Here is a 15,496-nt window from a genome sequence, read left to right on the forward strand (position 1 = left end):
CATATTGTGAATCTGTGGTGTGAACACAGTGCACAAAGCCACAGAGTCTCCAAATCGAATCTGTCAAGCTGACATTCACCATTAGCAGCAGCACACCTGAGCAACCTGTCACTCACTCACTTTCTTATCATTAGTTCCTCATCTGTGCATATTTGGGCCGGAATTCACTCATCATTATACCGGCAGTCTCGAGTCGGACAGAGTCTACTGCTCACTGGAAAATGGTCTACCTGTCAATCTGTCCGTCCTGTCTGCCTCACCTGAATCCTGGAGAGAGGAATCCGTCCTCTCGTCAGTGGCTTCCTCTGCGGATAATCTATTATGTTGGGAAGACTTAGACAGGCGTAACAATCTCTAATGGTTGTGTCAGTCAGGAAGCAACCTACCCGCCGCACGCTGCTGGCAGGGCCCGCCCAACCGTGGTGGGAGTGCTCATGGACTGCTCTGGGATTTGCTGTGACAGGAACTGATTGACGCCTGAGCCAATGTCTTCATCTGAGGGAAGAGCTGAATTAGACGGAGTGTGTTTTGAATGGAAACAGGTGGTGGTGGTGGTGGATGTGTTGCTCATATGTGGATGATGCAAGAAAGTGTCATCAAGCCTATCTCCATGCTGCACTTGTTCCCATTATCAGCCCTTTCAACTTGCCATTTGCCATGTCAAAAGCAGTGATTGACACTTGATTGTTAAGAACATTGATCGCAGGAGTTATCAGTCAGAATGGCTCGCTGATTGGGACGTGACTTGCACTCGCTCTGTTTGTGCATGAGCTTAATTCCGAGCAGTAATCAGGCTCCTTTATACTCATTTATATGGTTACTTTTGTACTATTGTGATTTCATCATTTGTTATCTACCACATTTAGACGCCACTGAAGTATGAAAAATGGCTGCTTGCCTCGACTTCCTCTCTGGCAGCATTGGGTCTTAATAGGCTGCCGGGGGAAAAGGAGGAGAGATTGATCCTCCTGATGATTTCATTAGATGACATCAAAGCAGGGAAATTGCAACAGAGAGCGGGAATGCATCTTCAGTGAATAGGAAATCATCTGTCATTTGAATGATACTGTAAGAACATCAGCAGTGACATGTAACCTTGTCAGCGGAGACGCAGTAATTATGATGTTTTCTCAATACGGATATTATGATGGTGCATCACATACGGACAGATTTATAGATCACTAATATCTAAGCAGGAAAACAGTTCATTATAGATCCCCAGGCCAATTCAGGAATCGATGTATATGTGAATAGATGAAGTTACAGTATATCTGTGTATATGCAAGTGTTGAGTCATCCAGGTCATGTGCAGGTGCGGATTAAGATGCTCGGGGGCCCCTGGGCAAAATTTTGCTGTAGGCCTGCACAAAAGGACATTAAGTGAAGCTGAAATTTGAATTCTTCTCAGTTTTTGTGTAAGGAAATAAAATTATAAAGCAGTTAATGTGCATATTCTTCAATAAATGAATAGGATGTAACTATTTTGGGACATTTTGTAGAAATGTCATCACACCAGCTTTGCTTTTTTATATACAGACCAAACAATGAAAGTATCATGCCATGCCATTTTGTGATTTTAGACAACATGCTGGCATCCTACATGCAAAATAGGCATGACGAGCATGACATGTAACCCTATGCATGTAACACAACAGCGTCAGCCTCTAATGTGACGTATCACATATGCGTCGGCAGCGCTTTATCATTTACCATCTCTGTCATATGGCGGCTAATCTCGTCCTCCTCTCGAAGGGTAAAGAGCTCCCAGACCTCATTGTATCTCCAGTTTGTGGACATTTTTGGCTGCTGCTCCCCTACTTTGAGTTAGCTGCTAACTGCTGGTAGCTGCTTTTTAAATGTCCGGTGGGTCACACTCATAACACCTCAGTCTCATCCTGTCGGCTGTCCCTTTAACACAGACTTCAATTTGGCACTATTACTACCTCCGCTGCAGGCTCTAAGGTAAGACAACTGTGTCCCCACATTCTGCAACTGTACCTTTTATACAGAAAGGCAAAGCGGAATAAAGGCACGACATTCCTGCCTTGAGCAGGCACTGTAAAAGGGGCTAGCGCCTAAGTCTCAAACCTTGAGCTCCTAGCTTGCTATGCTAAACAGAGGGTGAATATGTGGGCTAGGTATCAGAACTAGATACTTTTAAGGTATCAACCAAAATATTCCAGTACCAAGAGGTATCAAAACATCTTTGATTCCTATATCTGAGCCATTTTGCACCAGGGCTCTGATCCCAGACCATCCCAGCATTTTACCAGATCAGCAAACTTTCTGTTGCTGCCATCTCCAGAGATGGCAGCAGAACGGTCAGTTCAATGTCTGCCTGGTTGGCACGAGCTAACACAACAGCAGAGGCTAACGTCTGACACAGAGCCATTGAATGGTCCCTACAGACTCACACTGACAATAAAACAGCTCGACTACGTCATTGAACAAATTAAAAACCACAAAGGCTAACTGTTAGCCAGGTAATGCTAACAGTTAGCCCTGTCACTGTGTGTGTGCGGCCGGATCAGAATCAGTTTCTCTACTGGTTTCACTTAAGAGTACAGGGGTTGTAAATTTTTAAACGATACCCAGCCCTTGTGAATATTGGACCTAAATTCATCAGGTATCAAGAAACATGACTCTAAATGAAAGCTGATGTTGTTTTGTGTCTGCTGAATATCTGCAATATGTTCACTAACTCATGGGTAATTATGTCAGTAGGATTTTGGCTAAATTCATGCATATGCCAAAAACACCAAGGATGTTAACTGATTTCTTAGCAAAAAAAGAAAGAGTTCATTTTAGTTTGACTTTTAGATCAGAGATCAGCTCAAGGAGCGCCAGAAATTAGGCAATTTTTGCTTCTTCCAAATCAATTAGCACTTTATCAAAGGAGCTGTGGCCTTCGGAGTTCTGGGACAGTTGTCTCTCTAGAGCAGGGTGGGTGTTTATGGCACGACTTCACCTACTTCCAAGGTGCATGGAAAAGAGGAAGAAGTCTAAAGAGATCAAAACTCTTAACTCTGAAAACTCCCCTACACCTGTAGTGTTTAGAACAAATTTATTATGAGACGAACGCATTTTGGTTTTTCATATGGATGACCTTGATAAAGGCCACAAGCCCAAAATAGTCGTCTCTTCGCCTAGTTGTTAATCCAGCCTTGGTCGTGTGATGTGTAGCAGTTGTAATACAAGGGTCATTATGTTGTCAAGATTATCTGAGAGATTACATCCATTCCTCGTCACTCCATCAGAACTCTCAAAGCCTTTTTTGGTGAATTGGTGACTGTACCTCTTGAGTTCGGCTGTTCTTGTGTCTGACATGCTACATGCTGGATCATTACTGCACATGGCTCAGGTCAGAACATAAACCTAATAACTACCAGCAGGTTTTAGAGATCACATCAAGAACATGTGCACTGCTTGTTCATTTTAGGCCGTTCTGATTTTCACCGTCTCATCAGCACAAATTCCAATCATTTCTAAAGCTCCTTGCAGTGTCTGTATCAATGAGAGCAGATTCTCTTTCCTTTTAACCCAGCCTCTGATCCTATTAAAGCTGGATCCTTATCACCTTTATCAGGTCTGGAATGGATGGGAGCTTAACTGCCTTTGTGCACGTTGGCAGGAGCCGGCCGGCCTAATGTTTCATTATTCCAACTTCAAGGTTACAACCTTGAGAGGAAACAAAAGGGAAAGGCTCAGGCATTGATTAGAGAATCAAATCATCAGATGTTATCGTCAATGTCTTAATCATGGATGTCACACCCTGTAACACTAACAGCTGCACACCAACGCCACCTAACAGTGAACTATAACCCACGGCAACAGCATAACCTCTGATTGTAGGTGTGTTAACAGCCGGGGCTCAACCTTTGTGCGGCCCAACAGTGCCATCTAGGAGGTTCACAGCAGGAGTAGCTTTCTGTAGAGCTGATGTTTCTCTCTGCATGAGAACACAATGACCCAACACTTAAACAAACACATGCAAATAGAGGGGGAAGAGGGGGCCTTACATGTGAAGAGTTAAACAAACAATCATGTCTGAAAAACATGCAAATATAGCAGAGACCGTGCTGACAGACACGTTTTACCAGAACATATTTATCATACAGGAAAAGAACAGGAAGTACAACCTGGACGTCAGCTGTGAAATCTTGGACGTGTTTCCAGGAAACTCTCCTATTGTTGTTACGTTCCCTCACACCAGAGGTCTTCTCTCCCTCTGCGTGTGCCTGAAATATCTACACTGGTAGCACTCTGCCCATGAATAAAGGGAGCACAGGCCACAGAAGAGTTGGTGCCGGATCTTCCTAAAGCCCCCTACGACCCTGCGTCCTCATATGAGGACATGACATTTTGGCTTTGCTGCACCACATTCTTCATTCTGCTAAACTTAAGGTGGATTTATATTTGTGCATCAGCTCCATGCAGGACCTGCGCTATTGTGAGCATTTGTATCTGTGCGGTGATGTGTCTGTGTCACTCTGCAGTTACACCTCCAAAACACTAGTTGATTTAAAATACACATTAAAGGGGAAGCTTGCCCAGGGCGCCAAATGTGCTAGGTGCGGCCCTGGGAGGATTCAGCTCCTCTCAGCTGCTGACAGATGTAAGATTGTGTTGTTTGCATAACCTGATGGGTTCAGATAAAGAGCCAAATGTCAAAGGTTAAACTGTCACAGCAGGGGCACAGGATCATCAGCAGTGACATGCTATATTTGTTTTATGTTAATGAAAATTAAAACAGCCACATAATCTACTTAAATACTTCACATCCAAACACAAAAGCCTTGTTAAACAGTTGAGAGACTTACTATAACTTCTAACCACCTTCATTTCTACATGAGTTAAAACCAGCTTTGTATCTCTGTCACTGCTCCTTTACTTTCCTTCCTGTGGGAACGACCTTGGAAGCAGCCTTGACCTTTGTTATGCATCTTCCCAGCAGCTCAGGTGAGTAGAACTGGAGCAGGATTTTCAGCTGACGCCTCAGCAAAGGTTATTGTGGGTTATTTCCACGGGCTGGGCTTCAGGACGTCCCACGCTGAGCAGAGGGAGACGCCTAGCAGAGAGGGAGGAGGAGGACAGGAGGTCTCACTCTGTCCGACATTAACACGCCACAAACATCATGATACAGGTACAAACAACTCTGAACTGTCTCCAAATGACAGCTGATTTTTTCTTATTGTTTGGATTTTTTTATATTTAATAATAATGTCTTGCTCCCTCATCTTGGTGTCAGCTACAGAGTCATCTTAAACCACAACCCCAATTCCAAAAAAAATGTTGTTGTGTAAAATGTAAATAAAAGCAAAATGCAGTGATTTTATAAATTCTTTTTGACCTATATGCAATGTCAGGATACCCCTTTCACACCCAATCATACTTTAATCTGTCACCAATTAACCTGTGAAATGATACAAACAGGTGTTTTCTTGAGCATTTCACAACTTTCTCAGTCTTTACGACTCATGTTCCAACATTTCTGGAACGTGTTGCAGACATCAAATTCAGAATCTTCTTATTAGTCCAGTATTTTTTTAAATAATTGAAGATATGCTTTAAAACCGAGGTTCAAGAGCCATTTGTAAATATTGGCTGTTGCAACAATGCATATTCAGGACATTTGAGAATCACATGATCCATAGTCTGTGTTTTATTATAGGCATCACATGTTCCACTTCAGCTCTTCCTTCACATTGTTTCTCAGTGACGTTCCCTCTCTGACTTCTTTTTAAATCATATATAAACGCCTTCCTTAGGTATCGTTGTCCCATCACCTCTGCCACCACATCTTAACTTTGTTCCACACAAAAGTTTTCCACTTGATTTGCTTTTGGCACTTTTGGCAAGATGATCTACTTTTTTATTCCCTTGAATGTATACGTCAATTTTGTTTTTTAAAAAATGGTTGTTTTCATGCTTTCATGTCACTTGTACATATGTGTGTATTTTGTTGTCACTTGTATTGTAATGTAGTAATTAAGAAAAGAAGAAGAAGTTCATTATGACTCCAGTTTGCTACTGGTGACTGCTGGAAGAAAAAATAACTCATATTCTACAAGATACAAGACTTTTATCCTCCATATTGTTGGACTTTCCTTAATCAATATTAATTGAAATACAGAGAACCATCTCTTTGGTACAACTTTTTCCATCTCTACAATCAACACCTACTTTATCATTATTAAAAAAATATATACTTGTAAATTATACATTTATAACAATTTTATATTTCTGCTTAGTCTGTAACTCTTGTTCAATTATGCAATATTTGTTTTTATCCTTTTCTTTGTATGTATGATTACTGTTGTTGAACAGAGGATGTATCTTCATAAGCCATTTTTGGCTTCTAACCTCTCCTGTACAATGTTTTAACTTTTAATTTCTTTTTTTTTGTGACTGGCAATGTTTATTTTATTATATTCAAATCAGTTGCATCACATGGTCGACATAATATAGTCCATCACAACAGCAAAACACACACCCACACCTGTCCCACTTGTACCCAAGAGGGGCCATCCTATCTGTAGAGCCAAAGAGAGACACGACAAGGCATAATAAATAAAATTCTGTAAGTAGGCTAGAAGGAATGTGTATCTGAAGAAAATGGGAAAAGAAGAAAAGAAGAAAAAAATAGAATAAAATAAAATAAAATAAAATTAAATTAAATTAAATTAAATTAAATTGAAAAAATAAAATAAAATAAAACTTACAATAGAGCCCATCATATCTCAAACCTTTTCTGTGCCTCCACTTGTTCTTTATACTGGCCAGACACATGCCCCATTACAGGAGATTATTATTATTATTATTATTATTATTATTATTATTATTACTATGTGTTGTATTTCAAATATGTTTTGACCTTGGCCACGTCTCTCTTGTGCAAGAGATTTTTTTTTATATCAATGGGACTTCCTGGTTAAATTAAGATAAAATAAAATGAAATAAAATAAAATAAAATAAAATGAAATAGTATAAAATAAAATAAAACAAATAAAATGTGTTGTTTTTTGTCTTACACTAAACTAAACTAAACTTGAAACCTGGCCTGAGTGATGAGTTGTTTCAATAGATGATCTTTGTACTGGAGTACCAGCGTCGACCAATCAAATGACTCAGGGGGCGGGGACTTCCGGCAGGCTCGTGCGGCCACAGTACAGAGTGGGCGTTTAATCCGTCTTCTCCTCGAGCTCATACATGACTTCACGGTAAACGTTACACAAGTTTGGCAACTTCAAACCGTGAAACCAACCGTCGGCCGACAAACATGACGGAAAGCTCCGCGAACAAGCTGCTGAACGGGGACGGCTGCCACCGGACCGCCAACGGGAAGAAACCGGGTAAAAATGGCTTCGTGAAGAACCACTGCCTGTTTCAACAGACACACAAGTATCGTCGCCCCAGGGACAAGGTAAGGCCCAACCGTCAACGGCTCCACCGGGGTAGGAACTGTAAACAGCCGGTGTTGTGTTCGGTACCGAGTACAGTCTGAATTAACGGAATAACGTTAACTCTGTTCGGTGTGTGCGTGATTACACTGCGGTTATTACCGGTTGTTACGGAGCACACACGGAAAGTGTGAGCTGCATGTGTGTGACGGCAGCCTCACGTCACATCACAACTAAACTGTGAACATTAGCTAACTTAATGTATGTTGCTAATGCTATGCTAATTAGTTTGTGTAATAGTTAACATAGCGGCCTGTGGTTAGCATTGTGTGCTAGCTTAGCAGTTTGTCCCAATGCGACACATTTTAAGCTAGCTGTTACCCGGAATTGTATTTCTAAGGGACTGTTCTGTATTTATCAGAGGAAGGTGGTGCCTGGGTGTGACTTAGTTTATTTATTTATTAAATCTGACCCTCCCTGAAGCTACAGATACATATCTTTTAACCACCCTGGGTGACTCAGAAACAACATGACCCTCCCTCCATCATAAAGTTATTATTCAATTTTGTAATGTTTGTCAGTTAAAAGTTTGAGACAGAATCCTGCAGTTGTAAAATCAATCAATCAATCAATCAATCAATCAATTTTATTTATAAAGCCCAATATCACAAATCACAATTTGCCTCACAGGGCTTTACAGCATACGACATCCCTCTGTCCTTTGGACCCTCACAGCGGATAAGGAAAAACTCCCCAAAAAAACCCGTAAAACGCCTCACTCTTGTTGTGCTTGTCGCTTAGTTTGTGCAGACGGTTCATTTTTAGCCAAATTTTAATTGAGATACACAGAATAAAGTGATTGAAATGTAATAACACTCACTATGTTTACATCACACAAAAGACAATTGATTTATTGTGTTAGTGTGACTAGAGCCGGACTTACAAAGTACATGAAAACATGTTATCCAGACTGAAATTGTTCTAAATCAAAGTTCTCAAAGCTATCCAGATAATGTGATCGGGAGTCAAATTCCTCCTGCATGCATACAGTCAATCAGACCCAAACTGGCCTCAGTGCTCTGAGCATGCTCAACAGTTTCCGCCCCGGGCTTTGACCCAGAAGTCGAATAGCATTGAATGCGTAACAGATGAAGAAGCCAGTATCAACATGGTGAAATCTACATCCAGAGCCGTGACTTTCTGGACGGACCAAATGTACAGAGCTGTAAAGTTGCTGCTAGCTAACCGTAGCTAACTTGTTTGTCAATTGTTTGGTCTGTGATGTAATAGGTCAACAACCAGAAAAAGGTTAACTAACAAGCAGAAAGGGGGCATATCTCCACCTATCGTAGAGGAGTAGGACATACTTTGGCCAAAACATCAATCCCCCTCCCGTGCTTGTATACTGGGACAAGGACAGTAGTCCAATTAAATGGTCGAGTCGCTCTATAACTGAAGCTCGACTAACTTGTGCATGTGATCACACTTGATGTTTTAAACTCTGATGTGGTTAGGTGTCTTTTTCTGATGGAAGCATTTGTCGCACACAGTGTATCCAAGGACGGGCAGATATTTGAAAGTCTAATGATGAATTTTAGCGTGTGGTTTCTGTCTGTGATAAGTGGTGTAATTTTGGTGACTTTTAAAGCAAAGATGCAGGTTTGGAAGGTCTGTAACACAACCATTTAAAGTTGTACATCTCTCCCATGAGCCAAAATAAAAAAAGTCCTTCCCTAGTTGTCTAAAAATGAATTTGACATGCCTCCCCCTTTTTGCACCACCCTCCCTCCTTATAAATAACACACAGTCCCCTATAGTTAATTTTTAATCACGTGGCTTTTGAAATACTTTTTGAAAATATATGTTTATTACATTTTTAATATTCAGCACAGAACAATCGGGCAATCCTTATTGTTGAGCCCTGTTATTATGTTAAATCAACAAAAACCCTAAATGCTTTTAAAAGTTTGCATTAATTTGTTAAAACAAGTTTTTTGGGAGTTGTTGCACCTCTATCTGTAATTTTTGACCTGCACATTTGTGTGTACTGCAGTTTGTGTTTTGTTGACCAGAGTGTACTTTTTGTACACAAACAAAATTATATGTAGGGCAGCAGCGTTTGCCGTTCTCTCCTGCAAGTTGGTTTGATGCTGTCGGACTGGATTTGAGTAATCAGGTGTCAGCTTGAATCAGANCACATGGTGGAGTGGGTGTGAGACATTGTCCAAGATAGTTCGTAGCTTAGACAGCATCCTCCTCTCTGACACCACCATCAGAGAGTCACACTCCATTCCCACAACGTCACTGGCCTTGCAGGGAATGAATAGCTGTAATGTTAGTCAATCCTGGAAATTTAAACACTAAAGTCTGAGTTAAGTCATAAGTCACTGGCGTTTGAGTCCAAGTCGGGTTGCAGGTGTTTTTCTAATTTGCTAGTCGATTCTGAAGTCATCACATTTGTGCCTCAAGTCTGACTCCAGTTTAAGGTCACAGGAAGACTGATTTCCAGGAAACGTACAGACTAGCTAAGCTGATTAAGGAGACCATTGTAATATGGAAGATGAGTTAGGCCCAGTGTATTTACAGTAAGGGTCCTCAACTTTATAAAAAGCATCCACAGAGGAGTGAAGCACACACGAGATATTGGGAACACACTGTGTTATAAGATTGTGCCACAATGGTTTTGTTGGAGCGGCATCCTTGATCCAAAAGATAAAAAGTATCCCTGGCAGCCAAAGTCAAAAGACTTTTTAAATACTTAATATTAATAACACTTTGGATTTAAATGCAGGTTTAGCTGGTAACCAGGAGTGTTTGCTACGAAAGCTGCACTTGTTTTTGTGTCTCTAACCTGTTGTGTAGTCGTACCTGCCACCTGATCAGGGAGAATGGTAGTGGGCTCTTTTGTAACCTTACACTCTGGTGTGTGTGTGTGTGTGTGTGTGTGTGTGTGTGTGTGTGTGTGTGTGTGTGTGTGTGTGTGTGGTGGAGTTAGACGAGTCTCTGTTTACACTGACTCCAGTGTGAAGAAGCCCTGTTGTGTTATTATGAGCGAGGCTGTCTGTCAGTTTCATGGGACAGGGGGGCAGAGTGCGCTCGCTTCCACATGACACTTAAGCGGGAGAGGAATGTCTGCAGGCCGTGAAGGGTGTGGTCCCTCCTGGGGTTGAATGAAAAGCACTGAAAACACACAGTGTAATTGTGTGTGTGTAGTGGTGGCGGTGGGGCACACATACAAGCCTTTGTTTTTTAGTTTAGTAGTTTAGGATTAACACACAAGAGAAATCTATAGAGCACCTACTGTGTATACAGAAGGAATGCATCTGTCTCGTATATGAGTTCATCAGATTTCACACTTGCGGCCGCAGAAAGCTGCAAGGCTGCTGATCTCAACATAATGTGGATTTACACGATCAAGTCCAGATGCCTTGGCTGTCATACCAATCATATCCTCATGCATATAATATCTCCATCCTGCCAGAAGTTAAGGCAGAGCTGCTGCTTATATCACCGCTGATGTCTGTTTGATTCATGGTTGAAATACTTAAAAATATACTCTGCAGAATTTTCCTAAAAGCTATGTATAGACTCAAACAGAATTAGTCCCTCTCAGTCAACACTGACTGTGGTGGTGCATTTTTCTAGAGAGACTCTGCTGTGGACGTTTATGGGCGTGTACCCACACAGCGCTCAGGTGATGTCCAGGCTTTATAAAAAGTTGCCACCAGGTACCAGACCATAAGAAGTGAAGTAAAATGTCCAATGAGAGTCAATCTGGGGTCGGCTCTTACTTTGATTTTCTATGGTGAGCATGTTCACAAACAGTAACTGACAATCCTGCGCAGTATAGACTTAACAAATTCACATTTTCACATGGATGATTTTAAATCTCTCAAATGAACTAGGCCAGCATGTTGATAATGTTTTCCACTGATGCCGAACAATTTGATAAGGTCAACCTGAATGATACCATGCACACCGTTTATCAGCACTTGAAGGACAGTATTGCTCAGGATTGCTATCAGCCTATCGGCTCTAAACCAGTGACATCATGTCATCATGTTGTGGTATGAGCCCGGCTGGTTCTCAATAAGGCAACTGAAACTGGAGTTAGATGCACACAGAGCTGTGTGTTTGGAAGAGGAATCAGGGTGTGTCTCATGACAGTGTTTCTGATATCAGCCGGCTAAACTGATTGGCGTCTGTCTGTTAACTCAAGTTAAAACTGGAGTACGCAGAGATCTGGCAAAGGCAGAATTAGAAAATACATCCTCCTCCTGCAGCTCTCCCCTCTCTGTCCTGAGCCCCTCCCACCTGACGACCACAGTGACCCAGTGTTTCCCGTACATTGATTTATTTAATCTTATTTCGTTGTACAGTTGCCCGTGGCATCTGTCCCTCTGTTTATCAGACCACAAATGAGACAAACATTAGCTGCCAGTCCCTCCACATTGCTCCCTGCTGCTCTGGACTTCTTCTCTGGGAGGAGAGTAGCAGTAGTTCACTTGACAGACCTTCGGTTGGTAGCTGTAGTGGCCTGAATTTGGTCAGCGCAGCATCTGGTGTCACAGCAGGCTGGTGTCCAGCAGTAGCACCAGGTCTAACTTGTGTAACGGCAGCAACAGAAAGTTTGCTGACAGGGAGTCAGGGCTGTCTAGTCCCTTTAGGTGGGGGTTGCGCTGGCTGGATTATGGTTGCTGCAGCCATGGGTGAAGGGTCAGTCTCCTCCTGTCAAGGTGGTCTGTAGTGATGGGAAGTGAGGGGGTGGACAGACTGTGATTCAAGGCTCTAGCTAACGTTGGCTACATAAATGTGAACTTGATGTTGCAGCTGTGAGCCTTTAGCTTCGGTTGGCAGAAGGATAAACTATTAGCAATATTATTTCTCCATCTCCACGACGCTTTGCCGATACTGACACATATTTAATTTCTTTTATTGTCAGACTGTCTTATAAATAAGTCCACCGTCCTTATTTGGGTTGCTTTGTAGTCTCAGCAGTTCTTGCCAATGCTGGAATAGCAACTTTCTCTGCAGGATTTTTGGCTATTAAATCAGGCTTTCACTGAAGAAGTGTGCGCACACATCTATTATGTAAAAAAGCAAATAGGAATGTCCTCCTAAAATGACCCTTGATTATCCAGATTCTCCCATCTCAGGCTTCTTAAATCCTGAAAACAGGGCCAACACTAGCTATCAAACAAAAGCCAGAGACTGTGACATTTTGAGCAGCTGTGAGCTGTAAATTCACAATTTCTAAGCAGAAGAAAGAAGATAATGTCATCTCAGATCCTTCAGGTGTAAAACCTCCTCCTCTTTGTGTTGCTGCTTCATGTCCACAGCTGCTCGCTACCAAAGCTTATTGTGAAAGTCAAGAGCGCTAAACTGTGGCTAAATCTGGTGACCAAAACGTCCCCAGAAGTACACTGCACCGCACACTGATGACCAAGAAAAACTGACTGCTCGACATTGACGCCCAAATTAAACTGCCTTCCTCAGCTTTAACAAATACAGTATTGAGACCATTTCACGGTATGCCTGAGTCTCAATCACAGACTGGTCATAAATGTCCTCCTGGGTCGGTGTCAGTAGCTCAAAAATAGATCTTACCTTATCGAGCTAGTCATAATCCTCATATTGAGAGTATAGGAAAATGCTTCGAAGCAGGTTTTTTATGAGCGGGTGGGAATAAATGATCTCAATTACAGCTTTCAGCTGGGATGGTAGTGTCAATAATCGCTCAGTGAGAATGAGCCACAAATTGAATATACAAGTAGCAGGGAGAGGCCTTACTTATTTACTCTGTGTTAGGCCTGATGTGAAACACACACCATGTGCAAGCTTTTCTTATTGTCTATACAATGTAATATGATCACCAGCTCTCAAACTGCAGAGTAAGCATGTGAAAGAGCAGGTTTGGACAGAGTGTGTTGGCTGCATGCTGAGTGCTGTCCAGCTGTAAATGAATGGCACAGGTCTGCCTCCTCTCAGGCCCTGTTTGTCCACAGCTATAAAAAATTAAGCTAATGTGACGTCAGTCAAACTGTTTTTAGCCGCTGTGGTTGGCATCAGTATGCAACAGTCCCTCTGAGCGGTATACTTGGATGTGAATGTGTTTTTGTGCTCGCTGTCGACAGTTTACAAACCACGGCTTCTGGTCTGCTGGTCTTTCAATGCATTTTTAACTTTAGAGAAACGGACCTGTCTGGCTTTGAACACGCTCACACTGCAGCGCTCTCCTGTTCCCTGGCTCTGAGGTATTTCTTCAAGAAGCATGACTGGTCACATGAGGTGCGGTTGCTAAGCTGCGGGGCAGAGTCGGTAATGAGTGACCGCCCTCATTTGTTTAATGTTGGTTTTACAGACAGCCAGTCGACAGTCGAGCTCAAAATGATGCTAGTATTTTTCAGTTTTTGTGGAGTTGCTCCAGCGTGTGACCACATTTATATGGTCCCATAATCCAAGATCAATATTGCTATTCATAAAACTCGATGAATTAGAACCCTGGATTGATGGCCATTTTACTGCTCACTGGTCCATGGGGACCTGAGCATGGTCGGGCCTCTGCGAATTAATGCGCTTATTGTAGCCTTTATTAGGTTTCTAACTCTTTCCAAGAAAAACACAATTTTAACAAATCAGCCCTGCTGTCGTGTGGTTTGTGCCCAGCTTGTACTGGATTGGTCTGCTCTGCTTTCTTTCACATTTATTGGTCTGCCTGCTGGAGCAGATTTAATGAGTAAACAGAGGCTTAAAGCGTGGATGAACCATTATCTTCTTAAAGCACCAGCTGAATGTTAAAAGGGTACCAGTTAGTTTACATTAGTCCTCCTAAATCTGGTCCTTGGCCTCAGATGTGTTTGAGAATAAAAAGTCTTCAGTTGTCTGCTTGAATTTGTATCATGACTTTAACTTGAAGCGACTTGTAATTACAGATTCTTTTTCTTTATTGTCCCCCAGAACCAAAATGTCACACACAACCCCAGCCTGTACAAGAAGCCCTTTGTGGAGTCGTTTGAGGAGACTCCTCTACTGGTGGCTGTGCTCACTTACATGGGCTACGGCATCCTCACTGTCTTCGGCTACCTCCGGGACTTCCTTCGCCACTGGAGCATCGAGAAGTGTCACGTGGCTCGGGAGAAAGAGGAACAGAAGGTAAAGTGGTTTTTACATTAGACCCCTTTAAATGCAAAGGCTGATTTAAAAACAACATATTCACTGCTGTGTCAGTGACAGAAAGGTCCAAGCTATCAGTTCAATCAAATCTGATCAAAAACTACTTATATTGAGTTTATTTATGTTTTGTCTTAGAAGCATAAATTGTCAGGTAGCATTACCTATGACCAGAATAGTTACTGCTGTGACTCTTACTCACATTGGGCTCACTTTTATACTGGTTTAAATAGTGAAAATAATTCCTCTTCTATCTGGGGACCCCTGGAACTTCCTTACGGATCATTGCAGGGTCCCTGGACCCCTGAGAGAACCACTGTTTTTGGTGTTGCAATGAAGTCACGGGAAACTGCAAAAATAGCTGAGCATTTTTTTGTACAGTTAATAACAAATCAAAAGCATCTTGTTCCAGTATGAATAAAACTACACTGGTCTAGGGTTGCAACGATATCAGATCTTCATGGCACAATAACCGTCTAAGAAAATGTCGCAGTTGGGGTTAGTGGTAGAGCAGGCGCCCCATGTACAAGGCTGTTGATGCAGCGGCCTGGGTTCGACTCCAGCCTGTGGTCCTTTGCTGCATGTCACTCCCTCTCTCTCTTCACACTTAACTATTCTATCAATTAATGGCAAAAAATGCCCTGAAAAATATCTTTAAAAAAAAAAAAAAAGAAAGAAAATGTTGCCGTTTCATGGTATCACGTTATTACAGAATTTTATTTATTTAAGTTATTAGTGAGAATAACCCTTAAAGGAATGAAAATGGAGGGGTCATTTTTGGTTGAACAAACATTTTAATCACTATAGTTGATACTTGAAACCATTTGTTTATGGAAGTATGTGTAAAATGTCTGCCCTTTGTAAATAACTAAAATAGAAGGGAGATTCTCCATCCAGTTACAGTTTTTATTTTTTTTCCTGTATCT

The 15,496-nt window shown here is 41.8% G+C and overlaps 2 protein-coding genes across 3 annotated transcripts in view; one reads left to right on the forward strand and one right to left on the reverse strand.

The window, feature by feature from the left end:
- LOC126398977 (hormonally up-regulated neu tumor-associated kinase) overlaps window positions 1–15,496 on the reverse strand; it is a 987,429-nt gene that overhangs the window by 273,072 nt on the left and 698,861 nt on the right. The window lies entirely within an intron of this gene.
- Window positions 7,177–15,496, forward strand: part of sptlc2b (serine palmitoyltransferase, long chain base subunit 2b) — a 32,753-nt gene continuing 24,433 nt past the window's right edge. Inside the window, exons 1-2 of the mRNA XM_050058676.1 lie at window positions 7,177–7,423; window positions 14,358–14,552. Coding sequence (XP_049914633.1) covers window positions 7,280–7,423; window positions 14,358–14,552 — 339 coding nt within the window. The 5' untranslated portion in view covers window positions 7,177–7,279. The remainder of the gene's footprint in view (window positions 7,424–14,357; window positions 14,553–15,496) is intronic.

This window comes from Epinephelus moara, chromosome 12 (assembly GCF_006386435.1).
Source record: "Epinephelus moara isolate mb chromosome 12, YSFRI_EMoa_1.0, whole genome shotgun sequence".
NCBI classification, from domain to species: domain Eukaryota; kingdom Metazoa; phylum Chordata; class Actinopteri; order Perciformes; family Serranidae; genus Epinephelus; species Epinephelus moara.